At 33.4% G+C, this 17,045-nt stretch overlaps 1 protein-coding gene across 1 annotated transcript; it reads left to right on the top strand.

The window, feature by feature from the left end:
• Positions 1 to 977: 977 nt before the first annotated feature.
• LOC132556907 (TIP41-like protein) lies at positions 978 to 13,899 on the top strand. The gene is made up of 8 exons (XM_060221362.1): positions 978 to 1,083; positions 4,521 to 4,649; positions 5,286 to 5,465; positions 6,425 to 6,527; positions 7,076 to 7,207; positions 7,784 to 7,879; positions 8,084 to 8,146; positions 10,807 to 13,899. The coding sequence occupies exons 2-8, from the start codon at positions 4,528 to 4,530 to the stop codon at positions 10,927 to 10,929; spliced, it is 819 nt and encodes a 272-aa protein (XP_060077345.1). The 5' UTR covers positions 978 to 1,083; positions 4,521 to 4,527; the 3' UTR covers positions 10,930 to 13,899.
• The last annotated feature ends 3,146 nt before the right edge of the window (positions 13,900 to 17,045 follow it).

The following is a 17,045-nucleotide window of genomic DNA, read 5'->3' as shown; positions in this document are numbered from 1 at the left end:
TGAGTTGAATAATGGAAGTTAATTAACTTCTCTTATTTCATCGAGACGTGTGAAGTTGTGGTGATATACATGGTATTTTTATTTAAACTATGTGTTAACAAGATTTGTGGTCAAATAATTTTTCATATTACTCTGCACACTTTCAGATTAATCACACATTAAAAAAAATGCTAGTCGTTTTATGAGTCGGGGAATTGTGGACGTATAGAAGAAGCTACCAGTGCAAGTATTCCGTGCTGATGGGGTGAGTTGTGTAGTCCCGTTAAGGACGAAAAAGGTCCCCGAAATTCACAACACTGAAAACAGGCGCGACGATGTGAAGGACAAAAAACTGTCTAGCCTGTTATACCAGATTTATTTATTTATCACCACCAAAAACTATTGGGGTCGTTTTTCCCTAACTTGCACGCCTTCCATTTCACAACTTCGAAATTTAAATGGATGCCATTTTCTCTGAATGTCTAAACAAAGTCTAATTTTCATTTTGGAATCAGAAAAAAAAAATTAAAAATCGTTTTCTGATATTTAGAAGATCGATTTGAAAGTGGATTCGAAAGATTTAAAGAGTTATTTTCTTATATCAGGAAATAGTTGATGAATAACAAAAATAATTTTTGATATGAAAATAGATTTATTAATTAATTGTTGGAGCTGAAAATATATCATTGATCACACTGTGTTTGATTTAAGGCAGCACTAAATTTGAAAATCTGTTATTACATAATGAAGGGGAAATGCGTTCCGTCTCTTCTTCATGTCAATTCTGAAATATAGAGTAATTATATGTCGTAAAATTATTATGTCATTAATTGCATTGTAACATTAAATACAATTACATTTATGAATGTGAATTTAACATTCATTTATCATAATACTAGTGTTACATGTATGCTCGATTTTATTAATTTGCATTTATGAATTATTTGATACAACAATGTACCGGAAGTGATTCATTTTTGATACAACAACATTGCGGGAGATTTTACAGAAAAGTAAGAAACGTGTTGCAGGCGTCGCTTTCCAAGAAAGTAAACAGGCTGATAATTGGAAAATTGGCGGGAAGATATGGGAATGGATTTATAGGTGATTTTAAGGAAATGTTTTCATGATGATGGTATTTATTTATCCTCTTTTTGATACCACCACGTGACAGTAACTGAGAGTAGGACAAACGAATGTCGGACGCTTATAGTACGGTCACAAATCACTAAATGGCGCCTGCCGATGTGGTGATAGCCAGTTTTCACTCAAATTTGGCCGGTAGCAGGCACAATCAGGCATTTATGGCGCCGCTGAAGTTTTAAGAAAAAGTTTAAATTCTGTCTGCCACCGGCCGATTTTTTTCCCAATTGTACCTGTCGTCAGGGCGCCGGCCGGACAAATCTTGAAGTCGCGCGGTGGCTGTCAAGCGACAGGCGGGCTGCAGCGCGATTTTATTCGGTCATTGGGTTCGAGGGTCTTCATACTTCGGCTGGCGATAGGTAGGAGCTAACAGCCACTATCCAGCAACCGGCCTGCTGTCGTTATGCTACTGACATGCAATCGCAAGATTTCAAAATATCTGCCGGCGGCAGGGCGGAGATTGAAAGGCAGCTGTCAGTGTAGGTAGGTGGCAGACTAGCGATATGCCGAGTGAAGACTCCAGCATGTTGTCCTTCTGCTTGCCGTTGATTTAGGGGGCATCTTGTTGGAAGGAATTTTTTTTTTAATTTTATCTATTTATCTTGTGGATGATAATAATAATGTACACTTTGTAGTGATACAAGAGCAATTTAGATTTATATATCCCCCATAAACGAGCCTGCCGCCGTCAGATTATCAGGCAGGCACCAGCCGATGGCAGTTAGAACGGCAATCAGGCCTTCATGGCAGATGTCCGCCAGGTTGCAGGGCGGTGGCAGGTTAAATCTGACGACTGTGAATCTGTCGCCTAGCTGCCACTGGCCGACACCTTGATGACGTCGCGCACCCCATAAGAAACTACCTGGCACCACCCGAAACCCATCAAAGAGCATTTTACTGGCAAATTGTACTTGTGGCATGTATCGTTAATAATCCGCCGATGTCTAAAAATTGGCAAGCAGCAGTTTCACATTCTGATAGTATGCTAACTTGTCGCCCACTTGCGTCAATTTGTCAAATTTCAAAAATGATGTTTTGTTCCCAACTCAAGAAATGAGGTGAACTGGTCAAAACAAGTGAAGAAACCAAAACAAGAATGATTTATTGTTTTTTCATGTCGTGACACAAGAAAGGGACAAAGTTACCGGAATGAGAGTGAAATATTTTCCAAACAATTTCAGTAACTCTGGCAGGGATGTGTAATACAGAGGGATAAGAAACTCTCTATACTCATTTGTAACACTGTGACGAAGAAATACAAACAACTAGTCTCCCCTTTCTTTATAAACCATTTTTCTCCAACTAATCCTTTCTAAACGGTATTAAAGAGCTTAATTATACTATCTTTTGTGAATACTGCCCTATACTGTATACCACATTCTTATTTATTAGTATTAATTTTGTTATAAAAATGATCTTCATGGCTCCTTGAACAATCACAAAAGCTAACGCCAGAGAAGTCACCACTGGGACTAGTTTCCTATTCCTTTGTATCGTATGTTTCAGACTCCAACTAAACAAATTAAAAAAATTCAAACCAAATCTTCGTCAGAAAATATAAGTAGCCTTTACAAGTGCATAGCTCTTTGGCACCTAAGCTGAAATCATTAATTGATAGTATTTGGGAATCAAAATTATAGACCGGATCAAGTTATCTCCCTTTCCATACTTGTTGCCTTTTCTTTTTGATCTTTTCTATCTGAAAACCAGGAGCAGTGTTTCAGTTGGGAAATGGTCTTATTTGAGCAGGCTCTTCAAAATTTTCATGAAGTGATCAAATTCCAAGTGACTGGATGAGGAAGACCTATGGAGAAACCGTATATATTGTCCTAGTCAATTCTCCTAGAATGAGAGAAGATTTAGTTTTAGTTAAGAGTTACCACAAACCTCTACTTGATTACATCAAGTTAAACTAGATTCACACGTCACTTAGACCTTTTTTGTCTTTCATCGGTGAGACAACAGCATAGTAATGTCAGTGATATTCCTGCATAACTTGGGTTTCAACAAGACACTATATATACATCAATGTGGCAAGACTCCTACTTTACATTTACTTCAGCCTCATATAAAATAAAACTTATGCCTTGTTGCAGTCAGCTAGCACTGTTTTGGTAATTATGTAATAAAGTTAGCTAATGCTTCACTCATTTTAGGCTTTGCCTTCTCATATTATGAATTATTGCAAAGACATGTGGGGCGAGCATAATGTTATCTTGTTGGCCTGGTTGGTTAACTTGTTTTAAGTTTTTGGTCTCGTGTCTTAAGTTTTTGATATGGTAGGCCTTTATTAAAATTCATGTTATCTTCTACCTTTTCAAAGGTGAAAAAAAATTCAAACTTAAACGACTGATAGTATGGGTAAAAGTTAATGACTGATAGTATGGGTAAAAGTTAATGACTGATAGTATGATGACTGATAGTATGATGACTGATAGTATGGGTAAAAGTTAATGACTGATAGTATGGGTAAAAGTTAATGACTGATAGTATGGGTAAAAGTTAATGACTGATAGTATGGGTAAAAGTTAATGACTGATAGTATGGGTAAACGTTAATGACTGATAGTATGGGTAAAAGTTAATGACTGATAGTATGGGTAAACGTTAATGACTGATAGTATGGGTAAAAGTTAATGACTGATAGTATGGGTAAACGTTAATGACTGATAGTATGGGTAAAAGTTAATGACTGATAGTATGGGTAAACGTTAATGACTGATAGTATGGGTAAAAGTTTTCACATCTCGCATTGCACATGATATCTAAAGGGCTTGCTTTGCAAGAGCTTCTCAAGCTGCACCTTGGACATTTACAAGAATGTGTATAGACTGGCATCATACACCAAGTTATCCATCACCATTTGTTAGAATAATTACAAATATCATCAAATGGTGAGAACGTCAGATTTCAAGTAAACTATTATATAGATTGAATAAAAAAACAATTTATTACATAGGTAAGATTATAATTTTCAGAAGATCTGTTACACATCGTGATTACAGGTAATATGAGAATCTCTTGCTCAACTGCATGGGTTTCTTTGGATTCTCAGGTTTCCTCTCATGGCAAGAAGACCTCTAATGCTCTTTCGTCCAGGTCAACAAGAGTGAATAACCATAATGATAGCTTGGTTGTAAAATAACTAGTTCATATAACTATTGTATTTATTCATAGAATTACTAAAATCATATCAATGTACTTTATATTTAGATTTTTTCTACTTGTTTACCATAATACATATCTATATCAGAAACAACTGAAAATCAGCTGTAAAGGAATTATAAAGCCCCCTTCTGTTCAGGTGCAGACCACCCCATAGTCAGTCTAAGAATAAATGTAACATTTCCATGATATATGTTATCCTTTTCATTTAAAATGTTCCTGTTTCTTCCGTAGCTAAATAATGATGACAGGCGGGAATAAAACTAGTGGAAAGACAAAAACTGAAAAATTTCAGTTCGGTCCATGGACGTTAACGGCAACTGAAAGTCACATCCTTAAATCTGATGGACCTGAAAGAGAAAGGTATGTAAGTTTTGTTTGATGCACAAGTGACATGTAGATATACATCAATGCCATTTTTTAATATAACCTGCCACAAGCTGTTTTTAAAATGTCACAAATGACATGTTATCAGTTGAATGTATTTTTAAATCTGAACTTTTGTGACACTTAAGGTATTGCATTCAGTGAATGTTGCAAATAGTTTCCTATCAGCATCAGAGAATCTTAAAAAAGGCAAGTGCAGTGATAACTCATTTGGTGAAGAATCAGACTTTGAAATCTCAAGTGAAAGTCTAAAGTTTGTGGTTTGATTCCTACACTGGGTGCATGTTATTCAGTAATCACCAGCTACCACAAGGAGATATCACCAGCACCTGAAAATGGTCATGTCTGTTCACGAAGCAATAAACCCAGCAAAGAAACAATATTATCAGCTAATGTGTATATTATCACACCTGATGGATTGTTTTGGCTGAAAGCTAATCATGTGATTTCTTTTAAAATTTCTTTTATACAGTGGTAAGTTATCGCTATGATCTCGGTGCATCATATAATGTTTTAATATTATCTTTATTTATCTAAATGAATTTATCTTTAAAGGATCTGATGATAATAAATTTCTCATTTTTAATATCTTATATGATGGGTTATTTTCAGATTTGAAAGTCAGTTAGAATTGCCACAGTTTCCAGAGATGGTATTTGCTAATAACATACTTCGTGTGGAAAATATGGAAGGATTTGGAATAGAATTCAACACACTAGATGCACTGAAGATGGTTGATGCACACCATGATCACCTGAAGGTTGCAGTTTCTGAGGCATGGAAGGAAGCAAGGTAATTGATACCAAATCTGTTAGAATCAGGATCTTGGCAATACCAGGGATGTATAATATTATACGTCCCTGGCAATACTGATACTGACAACATGCATTTTGACTGCTAAGTCATAGGTGTTTTATTGTATATTGATTTGGTAACTTTGAAGAACTTCACTACAAGAATTATTATTTGAATAAGCATTGCTATTTTAATGTTAACCTTTGATTGTATAAAAGTTGGTGACTGAGAGGGGAATGTAAAACATGTCCATGTACAATTTTACAAGTAACTTGAGGTAAGTAACTAATGATACAGATTGCGTATAATCTATTAGAACTGGTCCTGGGACCATCCATATAGTTATTTTTCCTTTGTCTCTATTTTGTCATGCTGTCATATGTTTATCCCAAATTCTGTAGTTGGATATACCTGTTGAGATAACTCAGTGTTGTATATCAAATTCAGACAGGGGGACTACATATAGCTTACAACACTTGATCACGTACCAGGTTTATTTCAATGATTATAGAAATGTAAACAATGGATAAAAAGGGACGTAACTCTAAGACTTATTCTGTTTTATGTACACATCTGTAGGTTTCCTGTTCTGTATAAAGATAGAAATTTAGTACAGCTATTGATCTTTACAGATTTAATAACTGACCACATTATACACCTCATGGGTGAAATAAACATGTTCTGGACTACAGTTGTTTCAGTGAGGTGGTTTTCAAATGCAAAATAGCTAAATATTGTAAACTGAATCGGATTGATGTGAATACAAAAATGTATACTGTCTTAAACATATGTTATGTTCTTTAATTAAATAAATCAGTCTTAAGTCATTTTCCAAAATACTAATTCACAGGTATAAGTAAGTTTATGATGAAATTAAGCTATAACTGAGTTAAAGTATCAATGGGACAATTGAAATAGTTTACTTAGAAAGAAGGTTATATGTTGTCATGTTTCAGAGCTGATAGTGAACATATTAAAGAAGTGATCAAGCCATTTGATTGGACCTACACTACAGAGTACAAAGGCACTGTATTTGGTAAAGAGGGCTCTCAGATCAAGGTATCTACTACAGATAAACATTTGAGCACAAATATAGATTGAAGTAATTTTTTAAACAAGGAAATCATGTAAATCAGGTAATGAATGAAAAATGATGATATGTTGGATATCTTTTGTGATGATCTCTATTTAGTAAATTGTTACATTGTTTAACATGCTAGAATTAATTTTGTGTGAATGCTAATTCTTATACATGTTTACAATATGTTCTATAGTTATTTAATTTCATGTTTACAATATGTTCTATAGTTATTTAATTTCATGTTTACAATATGTTCTATAGTTATTTAATTTCATGTTTACAATATGTTCTATAGTTGTTTAATTTCATGTTTACAATATGTTCTATAGTTATTTAATTTCATGAGGCTTACAGTATGTGTTTGTCAATGTCAGTACTAGCTTTCATACACATACACATAGAAAATTTAGATTAACACTTTTTGAATGACCATCAAAATAGTAAAACCAAATCCCCTTAATTATTACCAGCCATACAGTAGTTTAGGTTCCTTTGGGTTATGTAAGGACTTCTCTGGTTTTTGTAGGTGTCTGACACAACAGAAAGAATAGATATGGAGAAACTGATGGTGAAGGAGAAAATCATGTTTTATGCTGACATCCTGTTGTTTGAGGATGAACTTGCAGATAACGGAACGTCCATTTTAAATGTGAAGATTGTAAGAACTTACTACTTCATCATTAACAACAGAACATCTTCCATTCAAATGCTCTTCATAGTTTTTTCATTGTGAAATGATAGTGTCTAGCTCTGGTCACTGGGTTCTTTATAGATGCTGAAAATAATTTTGGGAAACTAATGTATAGTTGAATGATAATCATCCATACAATGCTGTTTGAACAATGATTAAATAATCAGCCAAAGTGATGGCCTGTAATCAGCCAGTAACCGTGGAAAATAAGAAAACCTAGATATCTACATAGAGAATAAAAAACTCCAGCAATGTTTTAAAAGAAAACATAAATTTACCTTTGTTACATAATACTTGGTGGCATTCATTTCAGTTATTTGAAAGTTGCAAAATGACTGAATGAATTAAATCACCTAGAGAAATATGGAAGTGCCGACTGATCATTTTTAAGTGTAAATGTTAAGTGCGATTCTTCCATGACAAGTTTATACTTTGTTGAATATCTACACTATTCATCACCTGCAGAAGGGAAGTCAGACATTCTGTAAATGATAATACAGTTAAGAAGAGTGTTGTATATAATTGCTTTATGACAATTTACAGAGAGTCATGCCTACCAGCTTCTTTATCCTGATGAGGTTGTTTCTGAGAGTGGACAATGTGATGGTCAGGATTAATGACACAAGAATTTATCATGAGGTATTAGACTTATTTTTCAGAACAATGTCATCTTTTCATTAAAAATTAACTGAATTTTCTTAATTTATTATCTTTATATATTAAGTTATGTACTGGTATATGTTAACCTTTACTCAAAAAATGTTAAATAAATTTTCTAATGTATTGTTTGGCATAATTCAAACAGATACAGATTGTTTTAACCACTTTGTTTTGTATCTCAAGGCCCAGAACAACTTCATTTTGAGGGAATTCACTTCAAGAGATGATCAGATTAAAGATATCAAGGTACGACATAGGATTTATTCAATACCTAACTCTAAACCGACTTAATGTTGACGATACATGTTGAATACCTGCATCTCTGTCGACATAATTGTGACGATACATGTTAAATACCTGCATCTCTGTTAACATGTGTGACGGTACATGTTGAATACCTGCATCTCTGTCGACATAATTGTGACGATACATGTTGAATACCTGCATCTCTGTCGACATAATTGTGACGATACATGTTAAATACCTGCATCTCTGTTAACATGTGTGACGGTACATGTTGAATACCTGCATCTCTGTTGTGACGACATTGTAATTGAATACCTGCATCTCTGTTGACATACTTGTAACAATACATGTTGAATACCTGCATCTCTGTCGACATAATTGTGACATACATGTTGTACCTGCATCTCTGTTGACATACATGTTGAATACCTGCATCTCTGTCATACTTGTACATACATGTGTACCTGCACAATACATGTTGAATACCTGCATCTCTGTTAACATAATTGTGACAATACATGTTGAATACCTGCATCTCTGTTGACATACTTGTAACAATACATGTTGAATACCTGCATCTCTGTTGACATACTTGTAACAATACATGTTGAATACCTGCATCTCTGTCGACATACTTGTAACAATACATGTTGAATACCTGCATCTCTGTCGACATACTTGTAACAATACATGTTGAATACCTGCATCTCTGTTGACATACTTGTAACAATACATGTTGAATACCTGCATCTCTGTCGACATACTTGTAACAATACATGTTGAATACCTGCATCTCTGTCGACATAACATAATACCTGCATCTCTGTTGACAAATACATGTTGAATACCTGCATCTCTGTCGACAAACTTGTAACAATACATGTTGAATACCTGCATCTCTGTTGACATACTTGTGACAATATATGTTGAATACCTGCATCTCTGTTGACATAATTGTGACAATACATGTTGAATACCTGCATCTCTGTCGACATAATTGTGACGATACATGTTGAATACCTGCATCTCTGTTAACATAATTGTGATGATACATGTTGAATACCTGCATCTCTGTTAACATAATTGTGACAATACATGTTGTTAATTGTGACATACATGTTGAATACCTGCATCTCTGTTAACATAATTGTGACAATACATGTTGAATACCTGCATCTCTGTCGAACATAATTGTGACGTTGAATACCTGCATCTCTGTTAACATACATTGATCTCTATCGACATACGATGTTGAATACCTGTGACATCTGTTGAATACTGTTGACATCTCTGTTAACATAATTGTGACAATACATGTTGAATACCTGCATCTCTGTTGACATACTTGTAACAAGACATGTTGAATGCCTGCATCTCTGTTGACATACTTGTGACAATACATGTTGAATACCTGCATCTCTGTCGACATAATTGTGACGATACATGTTGAATACCTGCATCTCTATCGACATAATTGTGACGATACCTGTTGAATACCTGCATCTCTGTCGACATAATTGTGACGATACATGTTGAATACCTGCATCTCTGTTAACATAATTGTGACAATACATGTTGAATACCTGCATCTCTGTCGACATAATTGTGACGATACATGTTGAATACCTGCATCTCTGTTAACATAATTGTGACAATACATGTTGAATACCTGCATCTCTGTGTTGAATACCTGCATCTCTGTTAACATAATTGTGACAATACATGTTGAATACCTGCATCTCTGTTGACATACTTGTAACAATACATGTTGAATACCTGCATCTCTATCGACATAATTGTGACGATACATGTTGAATACCTGCATCTCTGTTAACATAATTGTGACAATACATGTTGAATACCTGCATCTCTGTTGACATACTTGTAACAATACATGTTGAATACCTGCATCTCTGTTGACATACCATAATGTGACAATACATGTTGAATACCTGCATCTCTGTTAACATAATTGTGACAATACATGTTGAATACCTGCATCTCTGTTACATACATTGTTGAATACCTGATCTCAATACATGTTGACAATATGTTGAATACCTGCATCTCTGTCGACATAGTTGTGACGATACATGTTGAATACCCGCATCTCTGTCGACATAATTGTGACAATACATGTTGAATACCTGCATCTCTGTTGACATACTTGTGACAATACATGTTGAATACCTGCATCTCTGTTGACATAATTGTGACAATACATGTTGAATACCTGCATCTCTGTTAACATAATTGTGATGACATACCTGCATCTCTGTTGAATACCTGATCTCTATCGACGATACATACATGTTGAATACCTGCATCTCTGTTAATTGTGACATAATTGTGATCTCTGTACATGTGACGATACATGTTGAATACCTGCATCTCTGTTAACATAATTGTGACAATACATGTTGAATTGCATCTCTGTCGATAATTGTGACGATTGTTGAATACCTGCATCTCTGTTGAATAATTGTTTATCATTAAAGTTTTTGATGTGATTTATAAGATATTGTCAAGTGAATTTTCATGTAAAATCTTTGAGATGGATGTAAATGAATGTTTTAATATATTATGACAGTATTTCAAATTAAATATATATGTTTTACAAACATTTTTAAGTTAAACTTCATTTCTACTTATTTGACCAGGCTCCCCCACATGTCCTGACACAACCAAATGAAGTCCAGAAATACCTGACTGTGCGGAAGGAAGTCTTTCAAAAATTGGAATTTCCAGCAGTGTCAAAGGACTCATTATCTGAACAGACCTAATTTGTGAAGCATAGTATACAACTTTTATCCATGGTGGACAGACAGTCGGATTCAAATGTGTTGGAAAAACATTGTTTTAGAGTTCATAAGACCATGAAGATATTGATTCTACTCTGTTTTAGAGCTAATAAGACCATGAAGATATTGATTCTACACTGTTTTAGAGCTCATAAGACCATGAAGATATTGATTCTACACTGTTTTAGAGCTAATAAGACCATGAAGATATTGATTCTACACTGTTTTAGAGCTAATAAGACCATGAAGATATTGATTCTACACTGTTTTAGAGCTCATAAGACCATGAAGATATTGATTCTAAGCCCTTATCATGTTTATTGTTTACGTTGTTGGTTTGTAAAAGCTTTAGAAGTTTATGACACACTTATTACATCCTTTCAAAGGCATGTTTTGGAAGGTCTAGATTAAAGAAACCTTGACTGTTTGGCACATTGCACCAAGCTGCTGTTATAGTGTGACATATCCACTGTGTAAAGTAAGGCAAGTGTGACTATCAGCTGACTGATACAGGCCCAAAATATTTGTCCATCAACTCTTATGGAGAAAGAAAAATTCCCTGGATCTGCCACTGGATTCGTATCTATAGTTTGACTATTAAAGACAGTTCGGAGGGATTGTCCATATGCTGAACAGAGCTGGAAGTTTATATTTTACTGTGATATGCCATTTAGCCCCCTTGCTGAAGTGAATCATCTCATTGAATTGTAGTATTTACCTTTCCCATCATCATACCAGAGGGGACTATTGGTTTGTATTCCATCCGATAGCCAGTTAACGTGTGATTCGTCCAAGGTATGACTCATATCTTATGTCTCTTTTAAGTTGTTATCACCAAATTTGGTATATGTGTAGTTTATTGTAGGTTATCAGAGCCCCATGCCTCTTTATAGAGTTGTGGCCCTTTGGATGCTGATGTTTGTTCACATGGGTACAATGCTGAAATTTATTAATGGGAATGAGACTAGATTGGTCTAGAAATGCCAATATTATGCTGAATTGTTCTGTTTTAATATACAGTTTAATGTATTGCAACAAACTTTGTGCAGGCACATGGTTTGAATTTGTTTGTTTGTATGTTTAAAGTAATTTGTTGCTGAAGATAATCCTGTTAAGTTACATCAGCATATTTGTTCAAATTACTGGCATTTACCCAAATTGCAAAGTGTATTAAATCTTTAAAAAAGCTCTTGTAAGGCTGTAAGCCATGAGACAAAGGATCAGAATATGTGCTCTGTAGTTTGTAGATTGGATTACTTATTTAGATTGAAGTTGTTAAATTTGAAAAAAAAAAACCAGTGAAGTTTATTGATTGGTTGCTGTGTACAGTTCAGATTTAAGTATCAGCAGCAGCAGCAGTATGACCAGACCAAGGCAGCCAGTTTGTCAGTATGATTCATGATGAAATTAGTTTAGTCAACATTTAAGATTAAAATATTTTGCTGTTCCTGACATTTCTACTAAATTTATTTCTGTTATATATAGACCTTACCCTCCAATGTCAGTAGGCACAACAAACTTTTTAAAACTACATCTTATTTCATCAATTGTATAAACACATATTCTGTGGATGATAAAAATGTCTATTAATTGTATGAACACCTGTAGTGCGGATTGTATGAATGTCTACTTTGTTAATTGTATGAACACCTATAGTGGTAATTGTATAAACACATATTCTGTGGATGATAAAAATGGCTATTAATTGTATGAACACCTGTAGTGCGGATTGTATGAATGTCTACTTTGTTAATTGTATGAACACCTATAGTGGTAATTGTATAAACACATATTCTGTGGATGATAAAAATGTCTATTCTATTAATTGTATGAACACCTATAGTGGTAATTGTATAAACACATATTCTGTGGATGATAAAAATGTCTATTCTATTAATTGTATGAACACCTATAGTGGTAATTGTATAAACACATATTCTGTGGATGATAAAAATGTCTATTCTATTAATTGTATGAACACCTGTAGTGTGGAATATATGATAACCTATGAAGTATTTGAACACCTGTATATTGGATTGTATGAATGCCTGTATATTGGATTGTATGAATGCCTGTATATTAGATTGTATGAATGCCTATTTTGTTAATGATATGAATGCCTGTATAGTGGATTGTATGAATGCCTGTATAGTGGATTGTATGAATGCCTGTATAGTGGATTGTATGAATGCCTGTATAGTGGATTGTATGAATGCCTGTATAGTGGATTGTATGAATGCCTGTATAGTGGATTGTATGAATGCCTGTATAGTGGATTGTATGAATGCCTGTATAGTGGATTGTATGAATGCCTGTATAGTGGATTGTATGAATGCCTGTATAGTGGATTGTATGAATGCCTTTATAGTGGATTGTATGAATGCCTGTATAGTGGATTGTATGAATGCCTGTATAGTGGATTGTATGAATGCCTTTATAGTGGATTGTATGAATGCCTGTATAGTGGATTGTATGAATGCCTTTATAGTGGATTGTATGAATGCCTTTATAGTGGATTGTATGAATGCCTTTATAGTGGATTGTATGAATGCCTTTATAGTGGATTGTATGAATGCCTGTATAGTGGATTGTATGAATGCCTGTATAGTGGATTGTATGAATGCCTGTATAGTGGATTGTATGAATGCCTGAAATGTTTTGTGTATCTATTGCTTGTTTTCGTTCTATTGGTCTGACATATTGTAAAATAACAGAACTGATTGGAAATCCTTAGGAAATCATGTTGACATGTATGCTATTTTAGATATTTGTCAGTTTGTATAAGAGGATGATACTATAGAATTGGTTTATAATTTAGGATGAAAATATTTTTTCATTGGTTGGCACTTTTGCAAATTAAAATTATTGTACATGACAGAGGATTAAATGATTATGAAATATTTCACATACATTAAATGAGTGCTACTGATTTCAATTTATTTTCAATAAATTTCAAAGGCTTATAAAAATGTTGTATTTTTTTTGAAGAAGAAAACTTCTGTTATTCAATTTTAATTGAATTTTAAAAAAGAGTTCAATATTCCAATTCATGTAAATAAGGTAACCCATTGAAATTGATTTCTTGTGGGGAAGTAAGAGTTATTTCCCCTGTTAAGGAAACCCTAAAAAAATTAAACCAAACCAAAAGAATCAGACAATTAAATATGTCTGTGGTCTAGGTTGAGAAAATTTTACAATTTGTTAGATGTACACATTTCTTCAATCACAGGTCAAGGAATGATGGACTGTGATTGCAACCCATAGAAAAAGGTATAGTTTTGGGAAAATGAGTGCATGTTGTCACTGTTAAGATCGTGATACAAAGTTTTGAAATATTTTCATACCATTATTAACCAAACATTAATCAACTGAAAAACAAGTCTGAAGACAAGCTCAAAACTTATTGGAATTTTATTGCAAAAAGAATAAAGAGCATGGAATAGAAACAGAGATAAGATAAAACTACAATGTACAATTATGTAAAATTCTATATTCTGGGCAGAAACAAAAAGGCATTGAGACAATGGCAGTTAGAAAAAGGTCATACAATCACACAGGATAAATGTTGTACAGGATTTAGTGGCACTCGCATGTACCTTACAGTACTGATATTGCAAAAGGCACTGAGATACTAATACATATAGTAACTCCCTGTTGTAGCCAACATATTAGATTAATTATGATAATACAGTTCCTTGGGTATGAGATTCCGTTACCAGTAAGTCAACCGTTTAATACATCATTTTATATAGATCTCTGTACACTCAGACAATTGATGGAGATATTAAAACTACAATGTTGTTCATTAAAAGTAATGATAAATAGGGAAAAATTCCTTTCATTAAATCATGTATTATTACACGACAATGTATGAGAAAAGTACAATTGTTACAAACATACCACATGTATAATACTTATTAATATGTCTGATCCCTAAAATAGCATGGAAAGGCAGCCAATAAATATATTGTAAGTAAAATACAGTAAAAAGTTAACAATAATTACATCAAAAATCAACGTACCAACAACTATATGTATCAACATCTTCCAATCAAAATATTTTATTGTCGAGTTAGCATTGATAAATATCACCATCAAGATATATGTCTAAAAAAATAAAGATCAGTCAGTGATTCAGCATCAATTTGGACACATTTCAACTACTGCTGTAAATTAAAGAATCACAGTCATGAGAATCACCCTGATTGACTATTTAAACCCTGCTTTATATAAATACCTATATATATAATAAATATATATGTATCTCCCTCTATCAATCGTTTGGTAAGGCTATTTTTAGCAATAATACATCATAGTTTTGGCTACTTTGTATATGAATAGAACAAAAATATATATAAAACAAGAGATGGTATCATTATTAGTTAACATATCTCCTGTAAATTTAGATACTTCACAGTTCAACAATATTATTAGTAATTATCAATTCATAAGACATATGATTCATAATATGATAGTATAACTCATTGTGATGTTGGTGAATAATTTGTAGTAAGAACTGCAAAGTTATAATATGGTCAGGAGTGGAAATGTGTGGTGAAAACATAAATTTTGGCCAGCATATATTTTTTAAACATATGTTTTAATACCGTTAAAATACTTTTACATTTACAATATTAAAATAAAGAATTTCAAAATACAGTTAGGGTTATCAACAAGACAAAAATATATGTTTGGTTATTTCTTCTGTGGATTTGTGCTGCAGGTGGCATTTAAAGTGAGACATAATTTCAAAGACCAGTTGGTTTGCTCTGTTTGAGAAATCACATCACAATAATGGAGGAGATGATTAATTAAAATTCCCATTCATTACTAGTCTACGTAAATATATACAAATTGATAAGCAGACTTCTAACATAAATATATTAATACTACTCACTAAGCAATATTAAAGAAAAAGTTATCTAATAACTTCTTGACAATTTTTTATTTTCAAGGAAAGGAAATAATCCTGGTATAACTATTTCTTATTTGAATAGTTTCACTAATTATTTACCTATTTTTCCATATGCTATAGTTTAATCCTACTGACCAGTATGAAAACTACATACAAATGTCATATAACCCTGAAAGGTGTCCAGCAAATTTATCACTATTTATCTTCAGATACACAGTATTATGATAATACAAAATAGTTTGGTGTGTGTACTGTGTTGAACAAAAATTAATTGAAGTTTGTAAACTTGTAGAACTTGCTAAATGAGCAGTTTAATCCAGAAGATATCCTTCAGAATTTATATTCAGGAGTCTGACATTCTAACTGAATTTGGATTTTCAATTTATGAACATGATCTTTTGATTAGATTGGAAGTCAGACTAAATGTATCAGTGGATCAGGAGGGCACTAGATTTGTACCCCTCATCCCCATCTATTCCATCCTTACCATTTGATGTCAAGGGTACCCTGTCAGTTTTCTTCAAATCATTACAGTCAATTCAAACATTGGATGTAGGTGGCTGGGGGATTGTACTGATTAACACCAACACTGGCACTAAAATAAGACAAGTTTGGGACATTAAGAAATTACAAGTCTTGCTAACAGTTCCATTTGTTGTAAGTTATTACAGAGATACTGGGGTTTACTCAGGTTCAAGTTTTGAAGCTGGCTACTGAATAAGTTGTCTGATATTAGAATAAATAAAACAGTGCTATTGAAATAGTTTATAGGATGGCATTTTAAATACCGCTACAATTTTTCTTCTTCTGAATGTGAATTGAATAATAGGTACCTAATGGACCAGTTCTAACCAGGTTAATTATCCTAACAGTGTTGTAGACAGGAGTACCTGAATTAACAAGATGACACAACACTTACAAGATTCCTTTGATAAATTTTTATAAGTTCATTTATTTTGTACAGTTGTATTAGTAACACTTGTATTTATGCTTGAAGCTAATGTCATCAGAGCTCTGAGACATTTTTAAAACATCTTTATTGAACATGAAGATATACGAATGACCCTTACCACATGTGTTCAGGCAGGTAGTCTGATTAAATATCACAGATATGCAAAAAAATAAAACATAAAGGAGAAAAGTATTGTCGCTATACACATAAAGGTATAATTTAATAGATTAG

The sequence above is a fragment of the Ylistrum balloti genome, unplaced genomic scaffold (assembly GCF_031769215.1).
Source record: "Ylistrum balloti isolate Yb309-2 unplaced genomic scaffold, AGI_CSIRO_Ybal_v1 Utg370600, whole genome shotgun sequence".
Lineage (NCBI taxonomy): Eukaryota > Metazoa > Mollusca > Bivalvia > Pectinida > Pectinidae > Ylistrum > Ylistrum balloti.
The sequence above is the reverse complement of the archived record's forward strand: the minus strand, read 5'-3'. Positions and strand labels throughout refer to the sequence as shown.

What these genes read in the sequence shown, in the direction of transcription:
- LOC132556907 (XM_060221362.1), top strand. Translation starts at nt 4,528, where the DNA reads ATGATGACAGGCGGGAATAAAACTAGTGGAAAGACAAAAACTGAAAAA. An exon ending in GAGGCATGGAAGGAAGCAAG is followed by an intron (nt 5,466 to 6,424) that starts GTAATTGATACC and finishes GTCATGTTTCAG; the next exon opens with AGCTGATAGTGAACATATTA. An exon ending in ATCAGATTAAAGATATCAAG is followed by an intron (nt 8,147 to 10,806) that starts GTACGACATAGG and finishes TTATTTGACCAG; the next exon opens with GCTCCCCCACATGTCCTGAC.